Consider the following 23,208-nt stretch of genomic DNA (forward strand, 5'->3'; position numbering starts at 1 on the left):
AGTTCTGCCGGGTCCGAGGGCTTGAAAAGCTTCACGGGCCACTGGCGGAGCTAGCCGAAGCACTAGCTCGACTTGGGGGTGGCTGGAGTGGGCTGGCCACGGTGGCCGAAGCTCTGGCGGCGATGGCGGGCGGAAAAGAGCTCGCCGGAGCTAAGGAGGGGTGGCTGGCCGGTGAGGGTGAGCGCGGGGTGAAGTGAGGCGCGCTCGGGGAGGCTTTATAGGCGCGGGCGGGCACGACCGAGGGCAAGGGCGCGCGGCGGACTTGACCGAACGCCAGGGCGAGCGCGCGCGGGTTGGGCGAGCGCCGGCATGCCGACCAGGGTCGAACACGTGTGGCCGTGCGTTCTGCCCAAGTTCTGGCGCGTGTGGTCACTCATCCGAGCCTGCTCTCGCCTTGGTCAATGCACAAAACCTCTTCTCCTTCCTACAAGCTACCGATCTTGTGTGGGGGTCATAGGATTTTGCCTACTGGTTGCAGAGATATGGAGCCCGGAAATCCGGTCTGTCTCCCTGCTCAAAACCGAGGGAAATCCAGGGTTTTGTCGTGTCTAGGGCTCGCGTCCCAATGCCATCTTCTGGCACACGACAGAGGGGTTAGTTAGGCACACTTTTGTTAATGGGGTCATTAGGATTCGAGTTAGGGATCAAGGTGAACATGCTTGATCTTTGGCTCAAGGTCTAAAATTCAGAATTCCCATTAAGTCCCCACATGAGAAGCTTGATTTGGGGTTTTATTTGAGTTATTTTGGCCAAGCTTTCTCAACCTTTCTTGTTGCTTAATGAATATACTTCAATGTTTATAATTGGCTCAAGCCATGATTTTAAATTTTTCATACCATTTTCCTATTTTCTTGAATTTTGCTCATAGGGCTCACTTAGGGTTTTTATTAGGGTTGCAACATTATTACCTTTTTGAAAGACCCATTTGTTCTGATCATGATACTTTTAAGTATATGCATGATGGATTCTTCATTCTTAAGTCAATTTGATGCTCATGCTTAATTTGATTCACATAAAATGATGGTTCTTGGTTTGGCATTTTGAGAGAAACCCTAGGTGACACTGGGGTGTCACAAAAACGGTTTGGCAACCCTAGGAACACCCAAGACAGTACACAAAACACAAAAGAAAAAGGCATGAGTGAAAACAGCAAACACTATGTAAAAAAACCAAACAGGACTTCCAGTCGCAACAAACAACCGTTATTCATATGTGCTATTGCAATATTAGGCTTGCCAAGCCTAAGCCCCAACTGTCACTGGCGTTTTGTTCTCTCCAGACCTCCAGATCGCCAGTTGCAGGTTTCCCCAGGCTGCCACATTGCCACACTACGCTTTAATTCTGTAAATGTCATCCTCTGATCAGAGCACACCAAACAGGGCATACATACCCAACCCAGCATCAGTTTTGCTAAATCTTAGGCCCGACTCTGTGTCTCTGTCTCGTGTTTTGTTTGTACTTACTTCCAGGTTTGCTAGTCCATCAGGCCACCAGATTGCTCTTCCATTTTCCAGCGGATGATCACAAGTTGGCTCCTGCACGTATTATTCATGTCAGCAAAGGAGAAGCAGAAGAAGAGGAGCTAGCGTATAGATTTATGATGTCACACAAAAGGATGAAACAAGTGCTGATATAACTTGGTTTAAACTATATACATTATCACGATAGAAAAGTATAACAGAAAAATCTAAGAAATTTAACTCGAGATCCACAACAAAGCCTCCACATTGATTCTCAGTAGACATCCTAGCGACAAATGGTAAATTCTAGAAACTCACACAAAAATCAGGCGAATACGTGTCCATTTATGCTATAGGGTTATTTCCATGTAACTAAGATTTCAGCTAAAATACAGTTGCCAATATCTGTAAGCCTCATTGCGATGAAGTGATATTACAGATTCAGTTTAGTTTTTGCAACTCTAATCAACAAAGATTGCAGGTTGCAGGAAGCAGATGTCCTTAATTTTAAATATTTTATTATTATTCACCAACTATTTGCAATCTCCAGCGTTTAATACAAGATCATGGCACTCCTTTGACAAATACCTAATCATAACCATTCCTTAAAGAGGACTTACAAACTGCATGTTTATCAAAACTCACAAGAGAGATTTCAGTATTTCATCAACATTTGAGTTCCAGAATCTGGCGAGAAAACGTTACTTAGAGAACTAAATTAGCGTTGCAGACTTGCAATCACAAAGCTCTATGTTTTGCGACATGTTAATGGCCAAATGAGCAAGTAAAATGAAAAATTTACTGGTTAATCATCCAAATGTGCATTATTCATCTACTCAAAGGTTAGATTGGACTGTACTGTCCATCAGCGAGCACTTTGATTTCTGCAATGGTGGCGATAACTAAAAGTCTTCTATGCACTCCACCGTTAATCTGAATTAGCAAAATGGAGCTACCGCACCTTACATCTTCATCACCATGACACCATGTTCCTTAAGGGTTGGATGATTGGGGTGGACATCACATTCTGAATCTGAGACAGAAACAGAAGTAATCCATCTGAATCAGACAATCCTTGAGACCAGTGCCATGAAAGTTGAAAGTGCACTAGCTTCTGCATAATTGGTAATCTTTTCTCCAGTGCATCATTCATCATCTGAAAAAGAGATAAAAAGCAAAACATATTAAGGTTAGAAAAAAAGGAAAAGGGTGAGAAGCAAGAAAGACAACTGCAGATTGCACACCTGCATCTTCATCCTGAATTCCATACAGCTGAGGATGATTTGGATGAATTTTGATGGCACGCGTCAACTCAGCCTCCAGTTCCTTCACCTCTGCCTTGTTAGCGCCCTCAGGGTCCAAATGAACCCAAACCTTCTGGAGTGATGGCAGGTTCCTGAGGCCCAAGTCGATACCACCATCCCTGCCGTTGATTCCTCTCACCTCTTGAACAGATAACCGAAAGTCAAGGGTTCTGAGCCGTGGCATGGCTCCTCGCTGAAACACTATAGGCGCCACATTTCCCCAGAGCTGGCAGTATACTAGGGATGGGAACAAACCAGCACCAACAATGCATTCCCCATGGATTTCATTGTGAACTCCCAAATCCTCACCAACAATCATCAGATTTAGATAGCGGAGAGCTGGCAAACTCCCAAGAATTATAATGTCATCCTGCTGCAACTCCCTCACGGTGGTAGATAAGGAGAGGTCCTGAAGAAGAGATGGATTCATCCATGCTGATGCTGACAGTGTGGTGAACCAGCAACCCGATCGCGTATTCAATATTTGGAGATTTGGAGGGGCTACCCAGGCATCCAAACCACCAATGTTAAGTTGACCACTGCGGTCCTTGATATATAGATATTTCAACTTTTTCAGCTTGTGCAGGCACTCCACCAGCTTGTCGTTCCATTCACCAAAAAGAACGATATGCAGTACCCGTAGCTCCGTTAGCTGGCCCAGCTCTTCTATAATGTCCACAGTGGAGTCATAAATGCCTAGAAATGTGAGTTCTTCAAGGCTTGTTAGGCTCCCAATCCCGTTTGGCACTCTAGTAAAACCATCAATGTAAAGGCACATCAAATATCTCAGCTGCACAATAGTTGAGGGTAGGCAATACATTTTATTGTTCCATACATCCAGTATTTGTAGAAGTTGCAAGTTTACAATTTCTTCAGGGAGCTGTGTAATACTTGTGTTACATAGTCCTAGATACCTCAAGTGAAATAGATTCCCAAGGTACTTCAGGCTGCAACATTGTGAAAGGTCACAATCTTGTAAATCTAGTACACGTAGAACTCGGAAGCTCCTCAAGACCGTAACTACACTAGCGGTGGCATCCGGAAAGGCAACAACCGACCTTACTTGCTGCAAGTTTCTGGTTTGCAGAGTCATAGCTTGACTCTCATTGCCATTTTGAACTGATAATCTCCTAATCATATTTGATGGAGATCCGTGACCCAAACCATTTAATGTTGTAACAAAATTTTCTCCATTTGACAAGGAACATATAAGACCAAGCACCATATCATGCACACGACATTCATATATCATGCCAGCTTGGTTATATATGGGTTGGATCATACCTCTGTTTATGAGTTCATTGAAGTAACTCTCTCCATGCTCAAATAGGCTCTTCCCTTGTTTCACATATTGGACAAAGCCTTCAGCTATCCACATCCATATCAAACGATCTTTCTCAATTTTATAATCTTCTGGAAACATACTTAAGTATAATAAACATGTCTTGAGATGGGATGCCATATCGTAATAGCTGAATGACAAAATCTTTCTCATATTCCCCACATCTAGATTGTTCTCAATGCCAACACCAATAGAGTTGTACACCTCATACCACTCCATTTCATTTCTTGCTTTACAAGCTAGTACACTAGCCATCGTAATAATAGCTAGGGGCACACCGGCACATTTCTTTAGTATTTTATTTGATACTTCTGCAAGCTCCTCATCTAAACATATTTCTTTGTCTTTAGTGTTTTCTCTATTTTCGTTCCCAAATATTATCTTATACATTAATTCTCGAGAGTTGTTCAATGAAAGAGGTTTTAGCTTATAAGCACCACCAACTTTTTCAGCAACATCGGAAATGCGTGTGGTTGTAACAATAATGTACCCGATATCATTGTCTGGTAAAGCACATCTAATCATTTTCCAGACTGAGATGTCCCATATGTCATCAATAACAATTAAATACCTGCATATTATATCATCAGTTACTAGCAAAAGCATAGCATTGCTAGGACGAACAATTATAATAATGTTTATACTATGTTGCGGCAATTAAGATATAATAATTGGACCACTATGATTGTGTTATGGAATATAATAGATTTTGAGTGAATTTAAGTTAAGCTATTCCTATGTTTGACCAAGCTTGTAGAAAAAAAAAACCCTGACAATACCTATGGTATCAAATGGGCACCAATTTGTTCCTTTAGTTTGAAAATGTATGTTTATAGTTTACCTCTTTGATATCCTAAACGTCAATAGTTTTCTCCATAGTTTTGGTTAAAATTAAGATAGTTTGACTTAGAATAAACAAATCTATTTTATTTTAGAACAGAGGGAGTAGTAACTAAGGGCCTGTTTGGTTCCTTTAGTCCAGGGACTAAAGTTTAGTCCCTACAACCAAACAGTGTAGGGACTAAAAGTATTTAGAACGCATTAAATGACTCGTAAGAAGACTAAAATGCCCCTTAACATTCTTCCGTCATTAGTGCAACTGAAATAAATGAGGGGCAAAAGGTACAATTAATATGGTTTAGTCCATTTTAGTCATCCCTTGAGAGACTAGAGACTAAAGCAGTTTAGTCCCTGTTTTAGTCCCACCGTTGACTATTTAGGGACTAAATGGGACTAAAATAGAGGGACTAAGAGTCCCTCAAACCAAACAGGGCCTAAACTAAGACATCTTGGGCCAGCTAGGTTTGCAAGTCTGAATTCTGAAAATAGATAAATCTACTAAGTATCTTTGCCAAAAATAGAAATAAAAGTTACACATGAAAAGAAGTTTGTAGTTATTACTGCTATATGATTTCCACTTAACAATGACCTAAAAAAGGATAGGTAGTTGTATATTGCTATCTCATCAGGATATGCATGAATATTTTCCATTAAGTGTTATGTAGACTTATAGTCTTATGAAGGGAGGGAATAATTATCGGTGTCAAAGAAAACTTAATTTATACAAATTGATGGCATGAATTGTTTTATACCTTCTCTCTTGAAGGAATTCTCTGAGTACATTGATGAGCTGTCTCTCATCCAACGATTCTTCATTGATGTACTTGCCAAGATCATAGAGCAAACTCTTGAATAATTTCTTCAAGTCAGGAGTTTGAGACACTGAAACAAATGCACAGCAATCGAACAATGCTCTTATCTTCTCATAAACAGCATTAGCAAGAGTTGTTTTTCCAAGCCCCCCAAATCCAACAATGGAAATTATCTTGCCTTGCTTCATGGGGACTACATTCCCTTCCATCATAATATCGATTAACTCATCTCTTGTCTCGTCGATGCCAACAAGCTCTTTCAGCTCTGTGTACTGACCAAATATTCGGGGATCTACAGCAGCATTGCCAAGCTTATCAGGACCAAGATTAATTTCATACCTGATATGTCGTTCGTGCACCTCAACGATGCGCCTTTTGATCGTCCTAATTTCAGTAGCCATTTTATGGCGAATCTTGGGCTGCAACAACCAGTCGAGACACATACCAATGACTTTCTGGAGACCATATTGTTTAACCAGCTTCCTACCCTTGGACTGCACCATGAATGCGTCAATACTAACCTCTATGTCGTAGGAGAGCTCTCTCACGTTCCTAGCCCAAATCTTATCTCTGTTGGGAAGCTGGTCTGCTGGAACCTTGGAGATCTCCTCGAGTGCATCCCTCATGCTCTCAAGCTCTTCTTGGAGGAACATGATATCCCCTTTGACACCCTTTTGCAGATTGTACTCACCAGCGACTAGATTAGCAAGCTTGGGGATGAGGCTCGGTAGTGCCCCAGTCATAACCTCCATGGATCTGCCTTTGGCCGCTGCTAGGAGCAAGATTATTGGTGTGTGAATTATGCTCACTGAGCAGAAATGGTGTGCGGAGTTGAATAGTAGTGTGCATCGTAGCTATTGGGAAAGGCAAATCAAGAACAAAATAAATGCCGCCACCAATGTCGAGGTGCATGTTTCGCTCCTCGAAAGAAGTTTCTTGCTGCAACTTGTTAAAGAAAAAAAAATGATTTGCTTGTAATTTCTGAAATCCCCACACATAGGACTGACTTTTTTTTTACAAAATTGTTGTGTATTTGTTCTATCTCTCTATCTCTGGGTGCAAACAGTGTCAGTTGATTCACTGTCAAAAAAGAGTATGGTACCCTTTGTCGGCTCTTGTGATGGTGCGACTGGACGATGGCACGTCTTGGTTGCAGTGCCATTAATGGATCAGACACAGCCTAAAACTAATGGCATACTAGACGTAACGGGGGACGGTGGGAAACCCTACTTAGATATTAGAGAAACTGACACACGGATAAGCTTATCCGTTGCTCCATATTAAGAACATCACCAGATGAAGCATGATTTCCGTAAGAGAGGGAAAAAGGTCAGCACCCAACGGGGAGGAGTAGGGAGGGTGGGGAGCACGGTGGATATGGGATGGCACGGCGGAAGGCGAACAGGACAGCGGTGGGCGTGATCTGGGGCGGGGAATGGGATGAAGTGCTCAGACCCGAATCAAATCGAGGGCCATAGTGCGGAGAGAGAGATGGCGATGGGAAGGGAGGGAAGCAGAGTCACCTGGATCACACAACACGTGCGACGGGCGAGGACGAGGGAGAGGGCGACGACGGCGGACGGCCAGAGGCGGCGCGCTACTGGATTGCCACTAGAGATATGGGGTTGTCTTGATTGGAGTGGACGATTGAATGTTAGCATAGTCAATGTGTTGCCGCTCGCCAAAATACTTTCTAAGGCACTATTTGGTTTCTTTAGTCACTACCGGTAAAATTTTACTGACTAAAGTTGTTTGGTTCCAGTGACTAAAACGAACTAAAGAGCATTAATTGCTGTGAATAATGATTATTTTACCCTATTAATTAAGGGAAATTTGGATCCATACCATTAAAAGATCACCACTTTGGATCCATACCATTACTATCTCACTTACATGTGGGTCCACATGAGTCAATGACATGTGGGGTCCATGGTATATATCTAAAGTTTGGATCTTTTAATGGTATAGATCCAATTGTTCCATTAATTAATGGATGTTTGCTATAAGAAGAAAGTGGAGAGGATAAATAAGGTAAAAATACTACTTTAGTCCCTTTTAGTCACCTCTTGGTGACTAAAGAACTAAAGTTTAGCCACACCACTTTAGTCACTATGTTTATTTCTTTAGGGACTAAACTTTAGTCACTAACTTTAGTGACCCCAAACTAAACGGGGCCTAATTATGTGTGTATCGTTAGGCCTATGTATCGTGACCATGCATAGATTATTCTATAAAATATTAGTTAAAAATATTAAAATATATATTTTAGTGTAAAATCTAGAACCTATTACCAACTCTACCCAGCTCCATCCCAATCTCTCACGCTCGCTGGATTTGGATCTGAGAAGGTGCCGAGGTGAAAAAAACGTCTTAGAGGAGGAGCACCCCAGCGGCGATTTGGCTCCTGCTTTTTTCAACAGAAAAGATAATACACTTATGCTAAGACTAGCCGCAACGGGTTTTCTTAAAAAAAGTCTCATTTCACTTTTTTACATTACATCATTAATATTTTATCCTCTATTTTTTTATCTCCTAGAACGGTTCTGAAAGTCACCTAAGGGGTGAATAAGCAAAACCTAAAAATTATAAAGTTTGAACATGCACTTTAACCAGGGTTAGGATTAGAAATAAATCGGAGTGCGGAAGATAGCTCTTCTTGCTACTAGTTGCTCAATCAATACGGATAGCTTTGAGAACAAACTTAAAATAATGTGAGCAAGAGAACTTTTAGTGAGAAAGGAAAGAGAAGAAATAAATCGAATGGTGAAGATCAACACAAATGGACACGGCAATTTGTTTCCCGAGGTTCGGTTCCAATTGTCGGCGTTTCGACCCCGGGGGGTCCCTGGACCGACGAGTAAATTGTCGTCGCGTGCCCCAGCCCAGATGAGTCGGCGCGAGACGGAGCGCGAAGGGGGAAAAAGCCGGAGGGAGACAGGCGTAAAAGGGGAAACCCGCGGCCTTCGTGTTTGTCCCGCGCCCAGGTCGGGTGCGCTTGCAGTAGGGGGTTACCAGCGTCCGCGCGGGAGGGAGCGAGAGGCTTATGCGCGCGCCGTCCCGTCCTTCCCCGTGCGGCCAACCTTCTGTAAGAGGGCCCTGGACCTTCCTTTTATAGGCGTAAGGAGAGGGTCCAGGTGTACAATGAGAGATGTAGCAGTGTGCTAACGTGTCTAGCAGAGAGGAGCTAGTGCCCTAAGTACATGCCGTCGTGCAGCCGGAGAGGTTTTGGCACCCTGTTCGTGTGATGTCGTGGCCGTCGGAGGAGCGCTGGAGCCTTGCGGAAGGACAGCTGTCGGGGCTGTCGAGTCCTTGCTGACGTCTCCTTGCTTCCGTAAGGGGGCTGAGAGCCGCCGTCGTCATGGAGCATGCGGGGCGCCATCATTATTTGTTTTACCGGGGCAAGCCAGATGGGACGCCGGTCTTGTTCCCCGTAGCCAAAGCTAGCTAAGGGTAGGGTAATGATGGCCCCTCCTGTGACGTGGTCGGTCCGAGCCCTGGGTAGGGCGAGGCGTAGGCTCCTCCGAGGTTGAGGTCGAGTCTGTCTTCCGAGGTCGAGGTCGAGTCCGAGCCCTTGGGTCGGGCGAGGCGGAGACCGTCGGCTGAGGCCAGGGCGGAGTCCGAGCCCTGGGGTCGGGCGAGGTGGAGTTTGTCGTCTTCCGGGGCCGAGGCCGAGGCCGAGCCCTGGGGTCGGGCGAGGCGGAGCTTCCTATAGCGCCCGAAGGCGGACTAGGCTGATGTCAGCCTCACTCTGTCGAGTGGCACAGCAGTCGGAGCGGCGCAGGCGGCGCTGTCCTCTTGTCAGGCCGGTCAGTGGAGCGGTGAAGTGACTGCGGTCACTTCGGCTCTGTCGACTGAAGGGCGTGCGTCAGGATAAGGTGTCAGGCCTTCCTTGCATTAAATGCTCCTGTGATACGGTCGGTCGTCGTGGCGATTTGGCCAAGGTTGCTTCTGGCGAAGACTGGGCCTCGGGCGAGCCGAAGGTGTGTCCGTTGCTTGAGGGGGCCCTCGGGCGAGACGTAAATCCTCCAGGGTCGGCTGCCCTTGCCCGAGGCTGGGCTCGGGCGAGGCGGGATCGTGTCCCTTGAGTGGACCGAGCCTTGGCTTAATCGTACCCATCAGGCCTTTGCAGCTTTGTGCTGATGGGGGTTACCAGCTAAGATTAGGAGTCTTGGGGGTACCCCTAATTATGGTCCTCGACAGTAGTCCCCAACAGTAGCCCCCGAGCCTCGAAGGGAGTGTTAATACTCGCTTGGAGGCTTTTGTCGCACTTTTTTGCAAGGGGACCGGCCTTTCTCGGTTGCATTTTGTTCCGGTGGGTGCGCGCGAGCGCACCCGCCGGGTGTAGCCCCCGAGGCCTCGGAGGAGTGGTTTGACTCCTTCGAGGTCTTACTGTGTTTCGCGATGCTTCGGCCGGTCTGGTTGTTCCCTCATGCGAGTTGGCCGTAGCCCGGCTGCTCAGTCGAGTTCCAAGTTCTCGGGCTGGTATGTTGACGCTGTCAACGGTTTGGCCGGAGCCGGGTTTGCGAGAGCAGCCCCCAAGCCTCCGCACAGAGCGAGAGGACGGTCAAGGACAGACTCGACTTTTTTACGTACGCCCCTGTGTCGCCTTTCCGCAAGGAGGAGGGGGGAAAAGCGCCATGTTGCCCTTGGAGGGCGTCGAACATGGTGTCTCCAGTGAGCTGCTAACGGGTAATCCGAGTGGACGCCCGTGCCCCATTTGTTAGGGGTCGGCTAGTGGCCCGGAGGCGCGCTCCAAAAGTACCTGTGGGTGATTTGCCGGACCCGGTCCCCTTTTGACGGGGTCCGAGGGCTCGATGCCTCCCTCTGATGGGATTCCATTACAAAATCGTTCTTGTTGGTCTCGGAAATATCCTAGGGTACCTCGGGAGCGTAGCCCGAGCCTTGGTTATGTATCGAACGTACCCAGGGTCATCCCTCGCTCTGCGTCTGAGGCGGCTGTGAAGCCTTCGAGGGCCAGCCTACGAACCCCTGATCAGTAGTGGGCGCGGAGCCCGAGTGGCCTGAGGCAGCCGTTGAACCCTTCCGAGGGGCCGGCCTTCGAACCTCTGACCAGTAGTGGGCACGGAGCCCGAGCGCTCTGAGGCGGCTGTTGAACCCCTCCGAGGGGCCAGCCTTCGAACCTCTGATCAGTAGGGGGCTCGGGGCCCGTTTCCTTCGCGGAGAAGGATCCCTTTCGGGGTATCCCCTTTCCCGGTCCCTGCTGTAAGAGAGAGAAAGAGGAAGAGGGAAAGGATACGAAATCGAATGACGTGGCGCACCTTTTTTGACGCGGTCATTATGGCGGAGGTGAAGTGTCGCCTGCTTCGCCCGCTAAAGGTGCCGCCCGTCCTGCCGCAGAGTTAATGCGACAGGACGAGTGGTTCACGGGCCGGTCGTTGCGCGTGCGCGAGCCATTCGAGGAACGGAACACGGGCGCGCCGTCTTCACGCCGTGGGAGAGGGTTCTCTCGCTGTCCCAGGAGGGGACGTGAGCTTGGCTGACGACTTGACCGCTGCTTCCGCCCGCCTGCCACCGCCATTACTGCCGGCCCATTTCTGGCCGTATCGACCGTCGCGCCTTCTCCTGCGGCTGACTGATCCGTGATCGATGTGCCTGGTTGGCACTGTTGGTTCATGTGCGGGGTTGCCTCGAGTCGCGGTACTGGTTCTGCAGTCGAGGAGGCACGATAGTGGCGCGAGTGGCGGTGCAGTTTCTTGCACGTAGCAACCGGCGAACTGGTTGCATGACGTGTGGGCCTGGGCCTCCATGTTGGACGTGTCGAAGTCGAAAGGGTGCGCCCCTTGGTGCGGTCGCATGCCGCCTGCATGGCGGTCCGCCCTTTCACCCGCTGGTCTAGGCGAAAGTGGAGGAATGCTTGTAACCGCTGGGCAGTTGCGCGCACCGCGCGCGGCGGTTTGGCTTCTTCTGCCCCTGGCCAGCTTGCATGACGCGTGGGACCCAGCCCTCGTGTCGTAGGGGGAGGACCTTGGAGCGTGTTGGAGAAGACTCGGCCCGCGGTGGCTGAGGACGCAAGTGGGGAGAGTTGCCTTTAAAAGGAGGGTGACCCCCTTGAAAGGCAACCATGTCCTTGCGCTCCCCTCATGCGTCGCGTCTTTCCACCTTCCGAGCCCCCGGATGGGGAACACTCGCAGTCCTTTCGCCTTGTCGTTGGAGGAACGCAACTTCGCAGAAGTTGGTACCTTTCAGCCATCGTTCGGCTTCAAGGATTTTCATCAGGCAGCCCGGCTGCATCCCCTCGCCGGTGGTCACCCAAGACGGTGACCACGAGCTCCTGGGTGGGGAGAAGCAAGCCGGGCTGCGGCCTCTGCCCCTCCCTCAGCTTCAAGGATGTTCATCATCAGTGCTGGGGAGGGGAGTGCGCCGAGTTGGGGTTGGTCTCCGCGCGGACAGCGGCCCGCTCCTTCCCCCAGCGATCGGGGGGAAGGGCGTTCGCCGTTCGTGGCGCTGGCAGCTGCCGCGTGTCCGGCTCTCCGGTCCGAGCGGCTTCGGCGCTGCTTCCAGTGCCACCTTCCGCCGCGGCAGCCGGAAGAGGTTTCTCTGCCGACGAGATAGTCGGTGCCGCCCGCGGGCTGACCTCCAACTCTACGGCCTTCTGCTCGTCCTCGCCCCTCAAGTGGGGACGTGGGCGAGGGCCTTATGGCAGCAGCATCCGCCCTGAGGTCATCGCTGCTGCTGTTTGGCCGCTCGGAGCAGAAGTCGTCGTTGCTGCCGCTGGAGCAGGCGGCGGCGAGCCATCCGTCGGCCTTCTGTTGCTCCGCAGGCCCTCCAATCGTGGGGGGTTGTTCGTACCTGCGGAGGTGGAAACGGAGTTCCGCTTGTAATGGCACCTTGAGTGCCGGTGTCTATTCATTGTGGCTGCCTGGGCTTGAACATGTATGTATTTTCGGCACGGAGCCGTGTTTTTTCCTCATTTCGAGCACTAGGACTCGCCTGTCGGCTAACTGAACCGCTCAACCAAGTGTGAGTTGCCTCATGCGAAGGTGACAAGTGAGGTATCCGTATCCCGGAGGCGTAGGAGTCCCTCGGCTCGGTCGGCCTTGCCGCCCGAGGCTTCTCTTGCTTAGTTAAAGGAACTCTCGGTCGCTCTTCGATGAGCCGAAGCCGGAGGCAGCGGTGTCAGCATGGACAGAGGCAGAGTTGGCTCGAAAAGAAGACTTCGTCGGCCGGAGCCTGGCCGGGCCGTCCACTGGCGAGACCGACGCCGGAGTCGAGTTGCCGAGGCCATGAGCCGGGCTGGTGTCCTTAGAGGACAGCTGACTGAGGCTTCGGGGTGGCCGGCCAAGCTGTCTGCTCGGGCCGGATTCCTGGAGAAGACCCTGGCGGCGATGGCCCGGGCGTGGTGCCGATGTCGTCCTTCAGAGTGGAGATCCTCCGACCGTGCTGCCGTCTGAGGCTCGGTCGGACTTTGCCGAAGGTGGGGTTGACGCCGAGGGTGCTGCTGCTCCCCCTCCGTCAAGGTCTGAGCCTGCAGGATCGGTTTATCTTGTAGTGTGCGTATGTTTTCTGCGGCCACTGAGGCCCAAACATACTGTCGTCGTGTTGTAAAGCTGTGTTTCTTTTCCTCTTGATTCGAGTATCTAGACTTATTTGTCGGTAACAGAACTGTTTGTCCGAGCGAGAGTTACTTTTAACGGAAGGTGACGAGTGAGGTATATGTATCCCGGAGGCGTAGGAGTCCCTCGGCTCGGTCGGCCTTGCCGCTTACGTGTACTCTTACTCGTCCGTAGGATTCTGCCATCGATATAGTCGAGAAGGCCCGAAAAACCGTTTTGGTAGAAGAGTTTTCGAGCGTGAAGACTTGTTCAGTCCGCGGAATCACTTATCCGAGCGTGAGTTACTTATCGCAGAAGGTGATGAGTGAGGTATCCGTATCCCAGAGGCGTAGGAGTCCCTCGGCTCGGTCAGCCTTGGCTGCTTACGTGTACTCCGTCGTTTTCAAGATCCCACTTTCGAAGTAGTCGAAAAGCACTAAAGACGTCTTGGCAGAAAAGATCTTTTCCGAGGAAAATTTTGACGCGGAGGGGGTTCCCCCCTTCTAGCCCCTGAGGGAGGGTCGGGCTTTGCCGAGGCAAGGCTGACCCTTCCTTGATGGTTAGGCTTTGTGTGTGAACGAGGTGTGTGAACGACTTGAAAGCATCTTAAGGGTAGAAGCGACGTAGCTGTCGGATGTTCCAAGCATTGTTGTAGACCTCGCCTTGACTGTTGGCCAGCTTGTACGTTCCGGGCTTCAGAACTTTGGCGATGACGAACGGCCCTTCCCAGGGAGGCGTGAGCTTGTGCCGCCCTCGGGCGTCTTGTTGCAACCGAAGCACCAAGTCGCCCACCTGGAGGTCTCGGGACCGAACCCCTCGGACGTGGTAGCACCGCAGGGACTGCTGATACCGCGCCGAGTGTAGTAAGGCCATGTCCCGAGCCTCTTCCAGCTGGTCCAGTGAGTCTTCTCGGTTAGCTCGATTGCCTTGGTCGTCGTAGGCCCTCGTCCTCGGGGAACCGTATTCCAAGTCTGTGGGCAAGATGCCCTCGGCCCCATAGACTAGAAAGAACGGTGTGAAGCCCGTGGCTCGGCTCGGCGTTGTCCTCAGGCTCCAGACCACCGAGGGGAGCTCCTTCATCCATCGCTTGTCGAACTTGTTGAGGTCATTGTAGATCCGCGGCTTGAGTCCTTGCAGAATCATGTTGTTGGCACGCTCTACTTGCCCATTCGTCATGGGGTGAGCCACGGCGGCCTAGTCCACCCGGATGTGGTGATCCTCGTAGAAGTCCAAGAACTTTCTGTCGGTGAACTGGGTGCCGTTGTCGGTGATGATGGAGTTCGGGACCCCAAAGCGATGAATGATGTTGGTGAAGAACGCCACCGCCTGCTCGGATCTGATGCTGTTTAGGGGTCGGACCTCGATCCACTTGGAGAATTTGTCGATGGCGACCAGCAGGTGCGTGTAGCCCCCGGGTGCCTTCTGCAAGGGGTCGACGAGGTCCAGACCCCACACAGCAAACAACCAGGTGACGGGTATCGTCTGCAGAGCCTAAGCGGGCAGGTGGGTCTGCCTTGCGTAGAATTGACACCCCTGGCAGGTGCGGACAATTCTAGTGGCGTCGGCCACCGCGGTCGGCCAGTAGAAACCTTGTCGGAAGGCGTTTCCAACAAGGGCTCGGGGCGCCGCGTGATGATCGCAAGCCCCCGAGTGTATTTCTTGTAAGAGCTTCTGTCCTTCGGTGATGGATATGCATCGCTGGAGGATGCCTAAGGGGCTGCGGTGGTAGAGCTCCTTCCCGTCCCCCAGCAAGACGAACGACTTGGCACGTCGCGCCAATCGCCGAGCTTTGGCTCGGTCGAGGGGTAGCTCTCCTCGGTGGAGATATTGCAGGTATGGGGTCTGCCAGTCTCGATTAGGCGTGACCCCGCTCCGCTCCTCCTCGACGCGCAGTGCCTCACCCTCGGGGGCCGAGGATGCCTCGGGCTGGGCCGAGGATGCCTCGGGCTGGGCCGAGGGTGCCTCGGGCTCGGGCGCGTCATCGGTCTTGACGGAGGGTTGATGCAGGTCTCGGGAGAAGACGTCCGTGGGAACCGTTGTCTGCCCCGAGGCTATCTTAGCCAGCTCGTCCGCAGTCTCGTTGTATCGTCGGGCGATGTGGTTGAGCTCGAGCCCGTAGAACTTGTCCTCCAGGCGCCGAACCTCATCGCAGTAGGCTTCCATCTTTGGGTCGTGGCATTGGGACTTCTTCATGACTTGGTCAATGACGAGCTGCGAATCACCGCGAGCGTCGAGGCGTCGGACCCCTAGCTCGATGGCGATGCACAACCCATTGACCAGAGCCTCGTACCCGGCCACATTGTTGGACGCCGGGAAGTGGAGGCGTAGCACGTAGCGTAGGTGCTTCCCGAGGGGCGAGATGAAGAGCAGGCCCGCGCCTGCCCCTGTCTTCATCAGCGACCTGTCGAAAAACATGGTCCAGAGTTCCAGTTGGATCGGAGCTGTCGGGAGCTGGGTATCGACCCATTCAGCCACAAAGTCCGCCAAGACTTGGGACTTGATGGCCTTCTGAGGGGCGAACGAGATTGTCTCGCCCATGATTTCCACCGCCCACTTTGCAATCCTACCCGAGGCCTCTCGGCACTGGATGATCTCCCCCAGGGGGAAGGATGACACCACAGTCACCGGATGAGACTCGAAGTAGTGTCGCAACTTCCGCCGCGTCAGGATCACCGCGTACAGCAGCTTCTGAATTTGTGGGTAGCGGATCTTGGTTTCGGATAGTACCTCACTAATGAAGTAGACTGGCCTCTGGACGGGCAATGCATGCCCCTCTTCTCGTCTCTCAACCACGATCACGGCGCTGACCACCTGAGTGGTGGCGGCGACGTAGATCAAGAGGGCTTCTCCGGCAGCCGGGGGCACCAAGATGGGCGCGTTCGTGAGGAGCGCCTTCAGGTTCCCGAGGGCTTCCTCAGCCTCAGGGGTCCAAGTGAAGCACTCGGCCTTTCTTAAGAGGCGGTACAGAGGCAGGCCTCTTTCGCCGAGGCGTGAGATGAAACGGCTCAGAGCCGCAAGGCATCTCGTGACCCTCTGTACGCCTTTCAAGTCCTTGATGGGCCCCATGTTGGTGATGGCCGCGATTTTCTGAGGGTTAGCCTCGATGCCCCGCTCGGAGACGATGAACCCCAAGAGCATGCCTCGGGGGACTCCAAAGACGCACTTCTCAGGATTGAGTTTTACGCCTTTCGCCTTGAGACACCGGAATGCCGCTTCAAGGTCGGAAAGGAGGTCGGAGGCTTTCCTCGTCTTGACTACGATGTCATCGACGTAAGCCTCGACCGTTTGACCAATGTGTTCGCCGAACACGTGGTTCATGCACCTTTGGTATGTCGCACCCGCATTCCTCAAACCAAACGGCATGGTAACATAACAGTACATGCCGAAAGGTGTGATGAAAGAAGTCGCGAGCTGGTCGGACTCTTTCATCCTGATTTGGTGATACCCTGAGTAGGCATCGAGGAAAGACAGGGTTTCGCACCCAGCAGTGGAATCCACAATTTGATCGATGCGAGGCAGAGGGTAGGGAACTTTTGGACATGCTTTGTTTAGACCAGTGTAGTCTATACACATCCGCCATTTCCCTCCTTTCTTTCTCACAAGCACAGGGTTGGCGAGCCATTCGGGATGGAATACCTCTTTGATGAACCCCACCGCCATTAGCTTGTTGATCTCCTCGCCTATGGCTCTGCGCTTTTCTTCGTCGAATCGGCGCAGAGGCTGCTTCACGGGTCGGGCTCCAGCTCGGATATCCAGCGAGTGCTCGGCGACATCCCTCGGTATGCCGGGCATGTCCGAGGGACTCCACGCGAAAACGTTGGCGTTTGCGCGAAGAAAGTCGATGAGCACTGCTTCCTATTTGGGATCGAGCTCGGAGCCGATCCGGATCTACTTGGAGGCGTCGTTGCTGGGGTCGAGAGGGACGGCCTTAACCGTCTCCGCTGGCTCGAAGTTGCCGGCATGGCGCTTCACGTCTGGCGCCTCCTTGGAGAGGCTCTCCAGGTCGGCGATGAGGGCCTCGGGTTCGGCGAGGGCCTCGGCGTACTCCACGCACTCCACGTCGCATTCGTACGCGTGTTGGTACGTGGGGCCGACGGTGATGACCCCGTTGGGGCCCGGCATCTTGAGCTTGAGGTAGGTGTAGTTGGGGACGGCCATGAACTTGGCGTAGCATGGCCTCCCCAACACTGCATGGTAGGTTCCTCGGAACCCGACCACCTCGAACGTGAGGGTTTCCCTTCGGAAGTTGGAGGGAGTCCCAAAGCAGACGGGTAGATCGAGTTGTCCGAGGGGCTGGACGCGTTTCCCGGGGATGATCCCGTGGAAAGGCGCCGCGCCTGCCCGGACCGAGGACAGATCGATCCGCAGGAGCCCGAGGGTCTCGGCGTAGATGATGTTGAGGCTGCTGCCTCCGTCCATGAGGACCTTGGTGAGCCTGACGTTGCCGATGATGGGGTCGACAACGAGCGGGTATTTCCCCGGACTCGGCACGCGGTCGGGGTGGTCGCCCTGGTCGAAGGTGATGGGCTTGTCGGACCAGTCTAGGTAGACTGGCGCCGCCACCTTTACCGAGCAGACCTCCCGACGCTCTTGCTTGCGGTGCCGAGCCGAGGCGTTCGCCACTTGCCCACCGTAGATCATGAAGCGGTCGTGGACCTCGGGGAACTCTCCTGCCTTGCGATCCTCCTTCTTATCGTCGTCGCGGGCCCTGCCACCCTCCACAGGTGGCCCGACCTTGTGAAAGTGGTGTCGAAGCATGGCGCACTCCTCAAGGGTGTGCTTGACGGGCCCCTGATGATAGGGGCATGGCTCCTTGAGCATCTTGTCGAAGAGATTGGCGCCTCCGGGAGGTTTCTGAGGGTTCTTGTACTCAGCGGCGGCGACAAGGTCCACGTCGGCGGCGGCGCGTTTCGCTTGCGACTTCTTCTTGCCTTTCTTCTTGGTGCCGCGCTGAGTAGACGCCTCGGGGACATCTTCCGGCTGGCAGCCCTGGGGCTGCTTGTCCTTCCGGAAGATGGCCTCAACCGCCTCCTGGCCAGAGGCAAACTTGGTGGCGATGTCCATCAGCTCGCTCGCCCTGGTGGGGGTCTTGCGACCCAGCTTGCTCACCAGGTCGCGGCAGGTGGTGCCGGCGAGGAACGTGCCGATGACATCCGAGTCGGTGACGTTGGGCAGCTGTAACGCCCCGAATTTCGAGTTGGATTTTTTTCTTCTTTCTATATCACTCTCCAAATTCGGGTGTTACCTCTCTTTCCCCTTTTCTTTTCGCTAAAACCTCAACCGTCTTCAAAACCTTAAGTTACGTGATAATAGTAAACCCTAGGGTTAATTTCTTTGATTTGCTGCATCATGTCGAACCATGCATTTTTTTTTGGTTGTTTGAAAGTGTGAAAGCATTCATATAGAAAATAGATATAAAAAAGGAAAATCTTTTCTTTTCTCTCTCCTCCCTCTCCTCCCCTTTTGGCCCAGCCGCCCCCCCCTGGCGCGAGCGGCCCAGCTGGCCGGTCGGCCCAGCCGGCTCGCCCCCTCCCCCACCTCGCCCCCCGCGCGCCCCCGCTTTGGGCCCATGGCCGGCCCAGCCACCCCTCCCTCCCCCTCCCCCCAAATCTCTCTCCTCTCCCCCGCGGGCCCCGCCTATCATACCCCCCCTCCTCCCCTCTCCTTCCCCCTTCTCCCTCCTCCTCCCTCGCCCGCCCGGCCACCCGGTTCGGCCGACCCCGCCCCGGCGTCCCGCGTCCGGCCTCGCCCCGGCCGCTCCCGCGTCGTCCTCGGCCGGCGCCGCCGCGCCCGGCCCCGCCCCGGTGAGCCCGCGCCCGCCCTGACCCCGTGTCCGGCCGCCCCCGCCCCGACCCCGTCCGGCTCCGGCGAGCCGCCTCGGCCCCCCCGGCGAGCCCCCGCCCCGCCCCCGCCCCGGCGAGCCCGCGCCCGCCCCCGCCTCGGCGAGCCGCCCCCGCCCCGACCCCGTGTCCGGCCGCCCCCGCCCCGACCCCGTCCGGCTCCGACGAGCCGCCTCGGCCCCCCCGGCGAGCCCCCGCCCCGACCCCGCCTCGGCGAGCCGCCCCCCGCCCCGACCTCGTGTCCGGCCGCCCCCGCCCCGACCCCGTCCGGCCCCGGCGAGCCCGACCCCGCTCCGTCCGCCCGGCGCCCCGGCGAGCCCGCCTCGTCCTGTGCCCGGCTCGGCCGCCCCCGGCGAACCCACCCCCGTGCCTGGCCCGGCCGCCGCCCTCCGGCGACCCGCCCGCCCCCGCACCCGGTTTGGCCGCCCCCCGGCGAGCCCGCCCCGGCTCAGCCGTCTCCGCCGCGCCCGCGCCCGCCTCGGCCGCGCCCTCCTCGGCCCCGTGCCGTCCCGGCCCCGGCCGTGCCCCCCGCCCCGCCCGTGCTTCGCCCCGCCCGTGCATCGTGCTCGTCCGCCCGCCCCGCGTGCCTTGCTCGCGTCGTGACGGCCCCGGCGCGGCCTCGAGCTCGGCCCAGCGTGCCTATGGCGCGTGGCCTTGAACTCGGCTAGCGCGCGGCCCCGACGTGCGCACGACTAGTTCGTGGCGTGTGCGTGCGGCCTCGCGCGCGTGCTTGCGTAGTGCGCAGTGCCTCGGCACGACCCGTCGTGTCCCCGTCTACCCCCCAGACGCCCCCGTCTACCCCCCGTGTCCTATGCGCGCTAATCACGTGTTTATATTAATAAGATAGGAGTCTCAATTTGGAAATTGGTTATGTTAGTTAATTTGTATAACTAATCATCTATCTCATTCAATGTTAATCTACTAAAAGTGGTCACGTTTACATTAGTGCATGTAGCTAATTCTTTTGTTAGAACCAATTGGAACTAGAGCACATAGCGTTTAGTTATTTGTTTACCCGTAGTGCGTCTCGGGCATAAGCTTTAACTCTCGCGAGACCTTTCCCCGCCTCTTTCTAACCATGGTAAATTCATTATTGTATGTGATATTCTATGCATGTTTAATCTACTTGTTCACTTGTATGGTGTATTGTTGGTTTCCTAATTTCAATGGATGGATGTATGTATGTATGCACTCGCATAGAGAACGATCCAGTTGAAGAGCCCGAGGAACTCGCAGGAGAAGCCCCTGAGCAGCAGTCGGTTGGTGGAGGCAAGTGTCCTTTGACCTATCTCTGTCCTATTCATTATTTAATTCACCTCCCGCTTTACACATTTATGCCTAAGGATTGACTAGCTTTTGTTATCCATGTCCTTGATTACCTATTTGGGTTGGACTATTATTGTTTAGCTTTATGCTATTGCTCAAACTCTAACCAATGAACATGATGAGATTATCTATGATACGTTGTTTTCCCTTCTCTTATTATGATGTTGTACTTGTGGCCTTAAGGGGGGCTCGAGCGGTTTCTCGAGTGCCTCTCCGTAAGGACCTGTCCTATGGATGACCGCCCGGGAAAACAGTGCAACCATGAGGGTGGAATGGGATGCCCTTAGCTGAATAATTAGAGGATCTGGGGTGTAGATCACTTAGCCGTCGTGCCGTCAATGGGGCTCGATGTATGCGGCTCGATCTGCCAAGTTTGGGTTCGCCCCTTGGGGAGGAGTGCGGTGCATTTAGGAAACCTAACGGGTGGCTACAGCCCCGGGGAATCTTTGTAAAGGCTACGTAGTGATGCCCTGCTGGGTCACCTTGGTAGTGATCAATGGAGAGTCATGATCTCCGGGCAGAAAGGGAATCACGGCTTGTGGGTAAAGTGCACAACCTCTGCAGAGTGTTTGAAAACTGATATATCAGCCGTGCTCGCGGTTATGAGCGGCCAAGGGAGCTCCAGTGATTAGTGGTACTTGATCAGAGATACTTTGGTATAGGTGGCTATGAGATCGATGGTTTTGGTTATGACTATGGTGCTGGTAAGTGGTATTCTTTCTGTTTGGAAAGGGTACATCGGGCTAATAACTTGGGTTAATGCTAAAACTTGGCTTTCTATTAGTAAATAATAATCTGACCAGCTAAAAGCAACTGCTTGACTTATTCCCCCCCATAAAGCTAGTCCACTACAGCCAAACAAGATACTTACTGAGTATGTTGATGTGTACTCACCCTTGCTCTACACACCAAACCCCCCCCCATCCCCAGGTTGTCAGCATTGCAACCACTGCTCAGGAGAAGATGAAGCCGTGGAAGGAGACTTCCAGGAGTTCCAAGACTACGACGAGTTCTAGGCGTGGGTTAGCGGCAACCCCCAGTCGGCTGCCTGTGAAGGCCGCGTTTATCTACGTTTCTTTTCCGCACTTTGATTTATTGTAAGGACTATATGGACGTCTCAGACGTATGATGTAATTGACTATTATTTCCCTTTTAATACTATTTTGAGCATTGTGTGATGATGTCCATGTTATGTAACCGCTGCGTACGTGAATAACTGATCCTGGCACGTACATGGTTCGCATTCGGTTTGCCTTCTAAAACCGGGTATGACATAAGTGGTATCAGAGCCGTGCTGACTGTAGGACCGCTAACCTAGAATAGAATGGTCGTTCTAAGGACTATAGACCTCTGTCCCTGCCTTGACTTTGATATCCCTTCAAAAGTTGGTCATACCGACCAAACCTATGTTCTACTATATAATATACCTCGCTGAAAATTGTGTTTTATTCTAATCCTTCATTTACTTATGATTCATTATTTGCTGGTCATATTAATTCTGTTCTCACCCTTTTGCTTGCGATGTCTTTTGTAGATGGCTCGACTTAGACAAACTGCACGAAAGTCCGTCATCCCCTTCTTACCCTCCCGCCTTGCTGAGCGTCCGCTTCGCCGTCCCGTGGCCGGACAGTCCAGCCACTTGAAGAGACTGCACCACCGCCTGCATGAGGAGCAGGAACGTCGACGACAGGAGCAGCAGGGCTCTTCTTTCTCGCTCCACCAGGAGATAGAGTCTGTGAGGAGCTGCTCCCCCGTGCTTCCCCTGGAGGCGCCCCCTGCACCATCACTGGGCGCCCCAGCTTCTGGAGTAGCTGCTGGAGGAGACCCAGACGACGGAGGTGGCGACGACAGCTCGAGCGACGACAGCTCGAGCCACGACACTGACTTCTCTGCTGACCATGAGCCGGAGGGATGGGTTGCTCGACCCATCGCTCGCGACGCTGCTCGCGGGTGTCACTTCCACGATGCGCTCGACACCCTGCTACGTCGGGTACTTAACCGGCGTACTTGGTCCATTGAGTATCGCTGTGTGGTCTACCAGCACAGTCGTGGGGTCTACCCGGACCGCTGGGAGGCAACCTGCTTGGTGCGCCGTCCGGAGAACAGTCTCCAGGGTGCGGAGGCCTGCTCAGAGCACTATTCTATCTCTGAGCGGGACTCAGCTGAGGCAGCCATGCAAGATGCTGCACGGCGTGCGCTTTCGCACTACTGCTCGGTTTTCGGTGGGGTAGCTGACGGTCTTGACCTGAAGTATTACCCCCGCCGTCCATCTGGCAGCACAGGAGGCGTGATTGTCTCACCTGTCGGTGAGGGCAATCCTAGGTTGAGCAGCACAGTCAACCTAGCCGCCGTGCTAAACACGGAGCTGGACCATGCACTAGACGAGCTGAGTAGGGCTCGTGCTGAGATCGCCCTGCTGCGGGCTGAGCGCGCGGAACGTCGTCACCTGGATGGTGGTTCCCCCGCTCCCGTCGGGACTCAGCACCCGTACCGCTCACCTCGGCGTGGACACCAGTCTTATAGCAATCCCGACTGCAAGACCAAGATAACTCTAGAACCATAGCTCGTTAGAGTTGGATCTTGTAATTAATACAAAATATATACGTAGAAGCTACAGTCTTAGCGTTAGTCTCGGTCTTAGTTAGTCTTAGTTAGACAGGGTAGTTTGCTATATCCTGTGCATTTATGTTTGTCATGATGAACTATGTTTGGTTTGGATCTTTGTAATGAC

At 53.0% G+C, this 23,208-nt stretch overlaps 1 protein-coding gene across 10 annotated transcripts; it reads right to left on the bottom strand.

Moving 5' to 3' along the window:
• Positions 1–1,137: 1,137 nt before the first annotated feature.
• LOC103643343 (disease resistance protein Pik-2) lies at positions 1,138–7,441 on the bottom strand. Of its 10 annotated transcripts, XM_020546717.3 has the most exons (8): positions 7,282–7,419; positions 6,280–6,527; positions 5,937–6,177; positions 5,699–5,828; positions 2,705–4,677; positions 2,422–2,616; positions 1,464–1,535; positions 1,138–1,341 (listed from the first exon to the last, which is right to left on the bottom strand). In XM_020546717.3, exons 2-6 carry the CDS (start codon positions 6,508–6,510, stop codon positions 2,606–2,608), a joined length of 2,586 nt encoding a protein of 861 aa, XP_020402306.1. In that variant the 5' UTR covers positions 6,511–6,527; positions 7,282–7,419; the 3' UTR covers positions 1,138–1,341; positions 1,464–1,535; positions 2,422–2,605. The 10 variants fall into 10 exon arrangements, with proteins under 10 accessions (XP_020402306.1, XP_008664731.1, XP_008664729.1 ...); XM_008666509.4 differs by having other exon boundaries at positions 2,427–2,616; positions 5,699–6,177; positions 7,282–7,441; XM_008666507.4 differs by having other exon boundaries at positions 5,699–6,177; positions 7,282–7,441.
• Positions 7,442–23,208: the final 15,767 nt, after the last annotated feature.

This window comes from Zea mays, chromosome 1, assembly GCF_902167145.1.
Source record: "Zea mays cultivar B73 chromosome 1, Zm-B73-REFERENCE-NAM-5.0, whole genome shotgun sequence".
Lineage (NCBI taxonomy): Eukaryota > Viridiplantae > Streptophyta > Magnoliopsida > Poales > Poaceae > Zea > Zea mays.

Coding starts and splice junctions, on each gene's coding strand:
- LOC103643343 (XM_008666509.4), bottom strand. CDS start 6,510: ATGGAGGTTATGACTGGGGCACTACCGAGCCTCATCCCCAAGCTTGCT. Junction 6,178..6,279: donor AGCTCTCCTACGACATAGAG/GTTAGTATTGAC, acceptor TGGTTGTTGCAG/CCCAAGATTCGCCATAAAAT. Junction 4,678..5,698: donor GAATTCCTTCAAGAGAGAAG/GTATAAAACAAT, acceptor TATAATATGCAG/GTATTTAATTGTTATTGATG.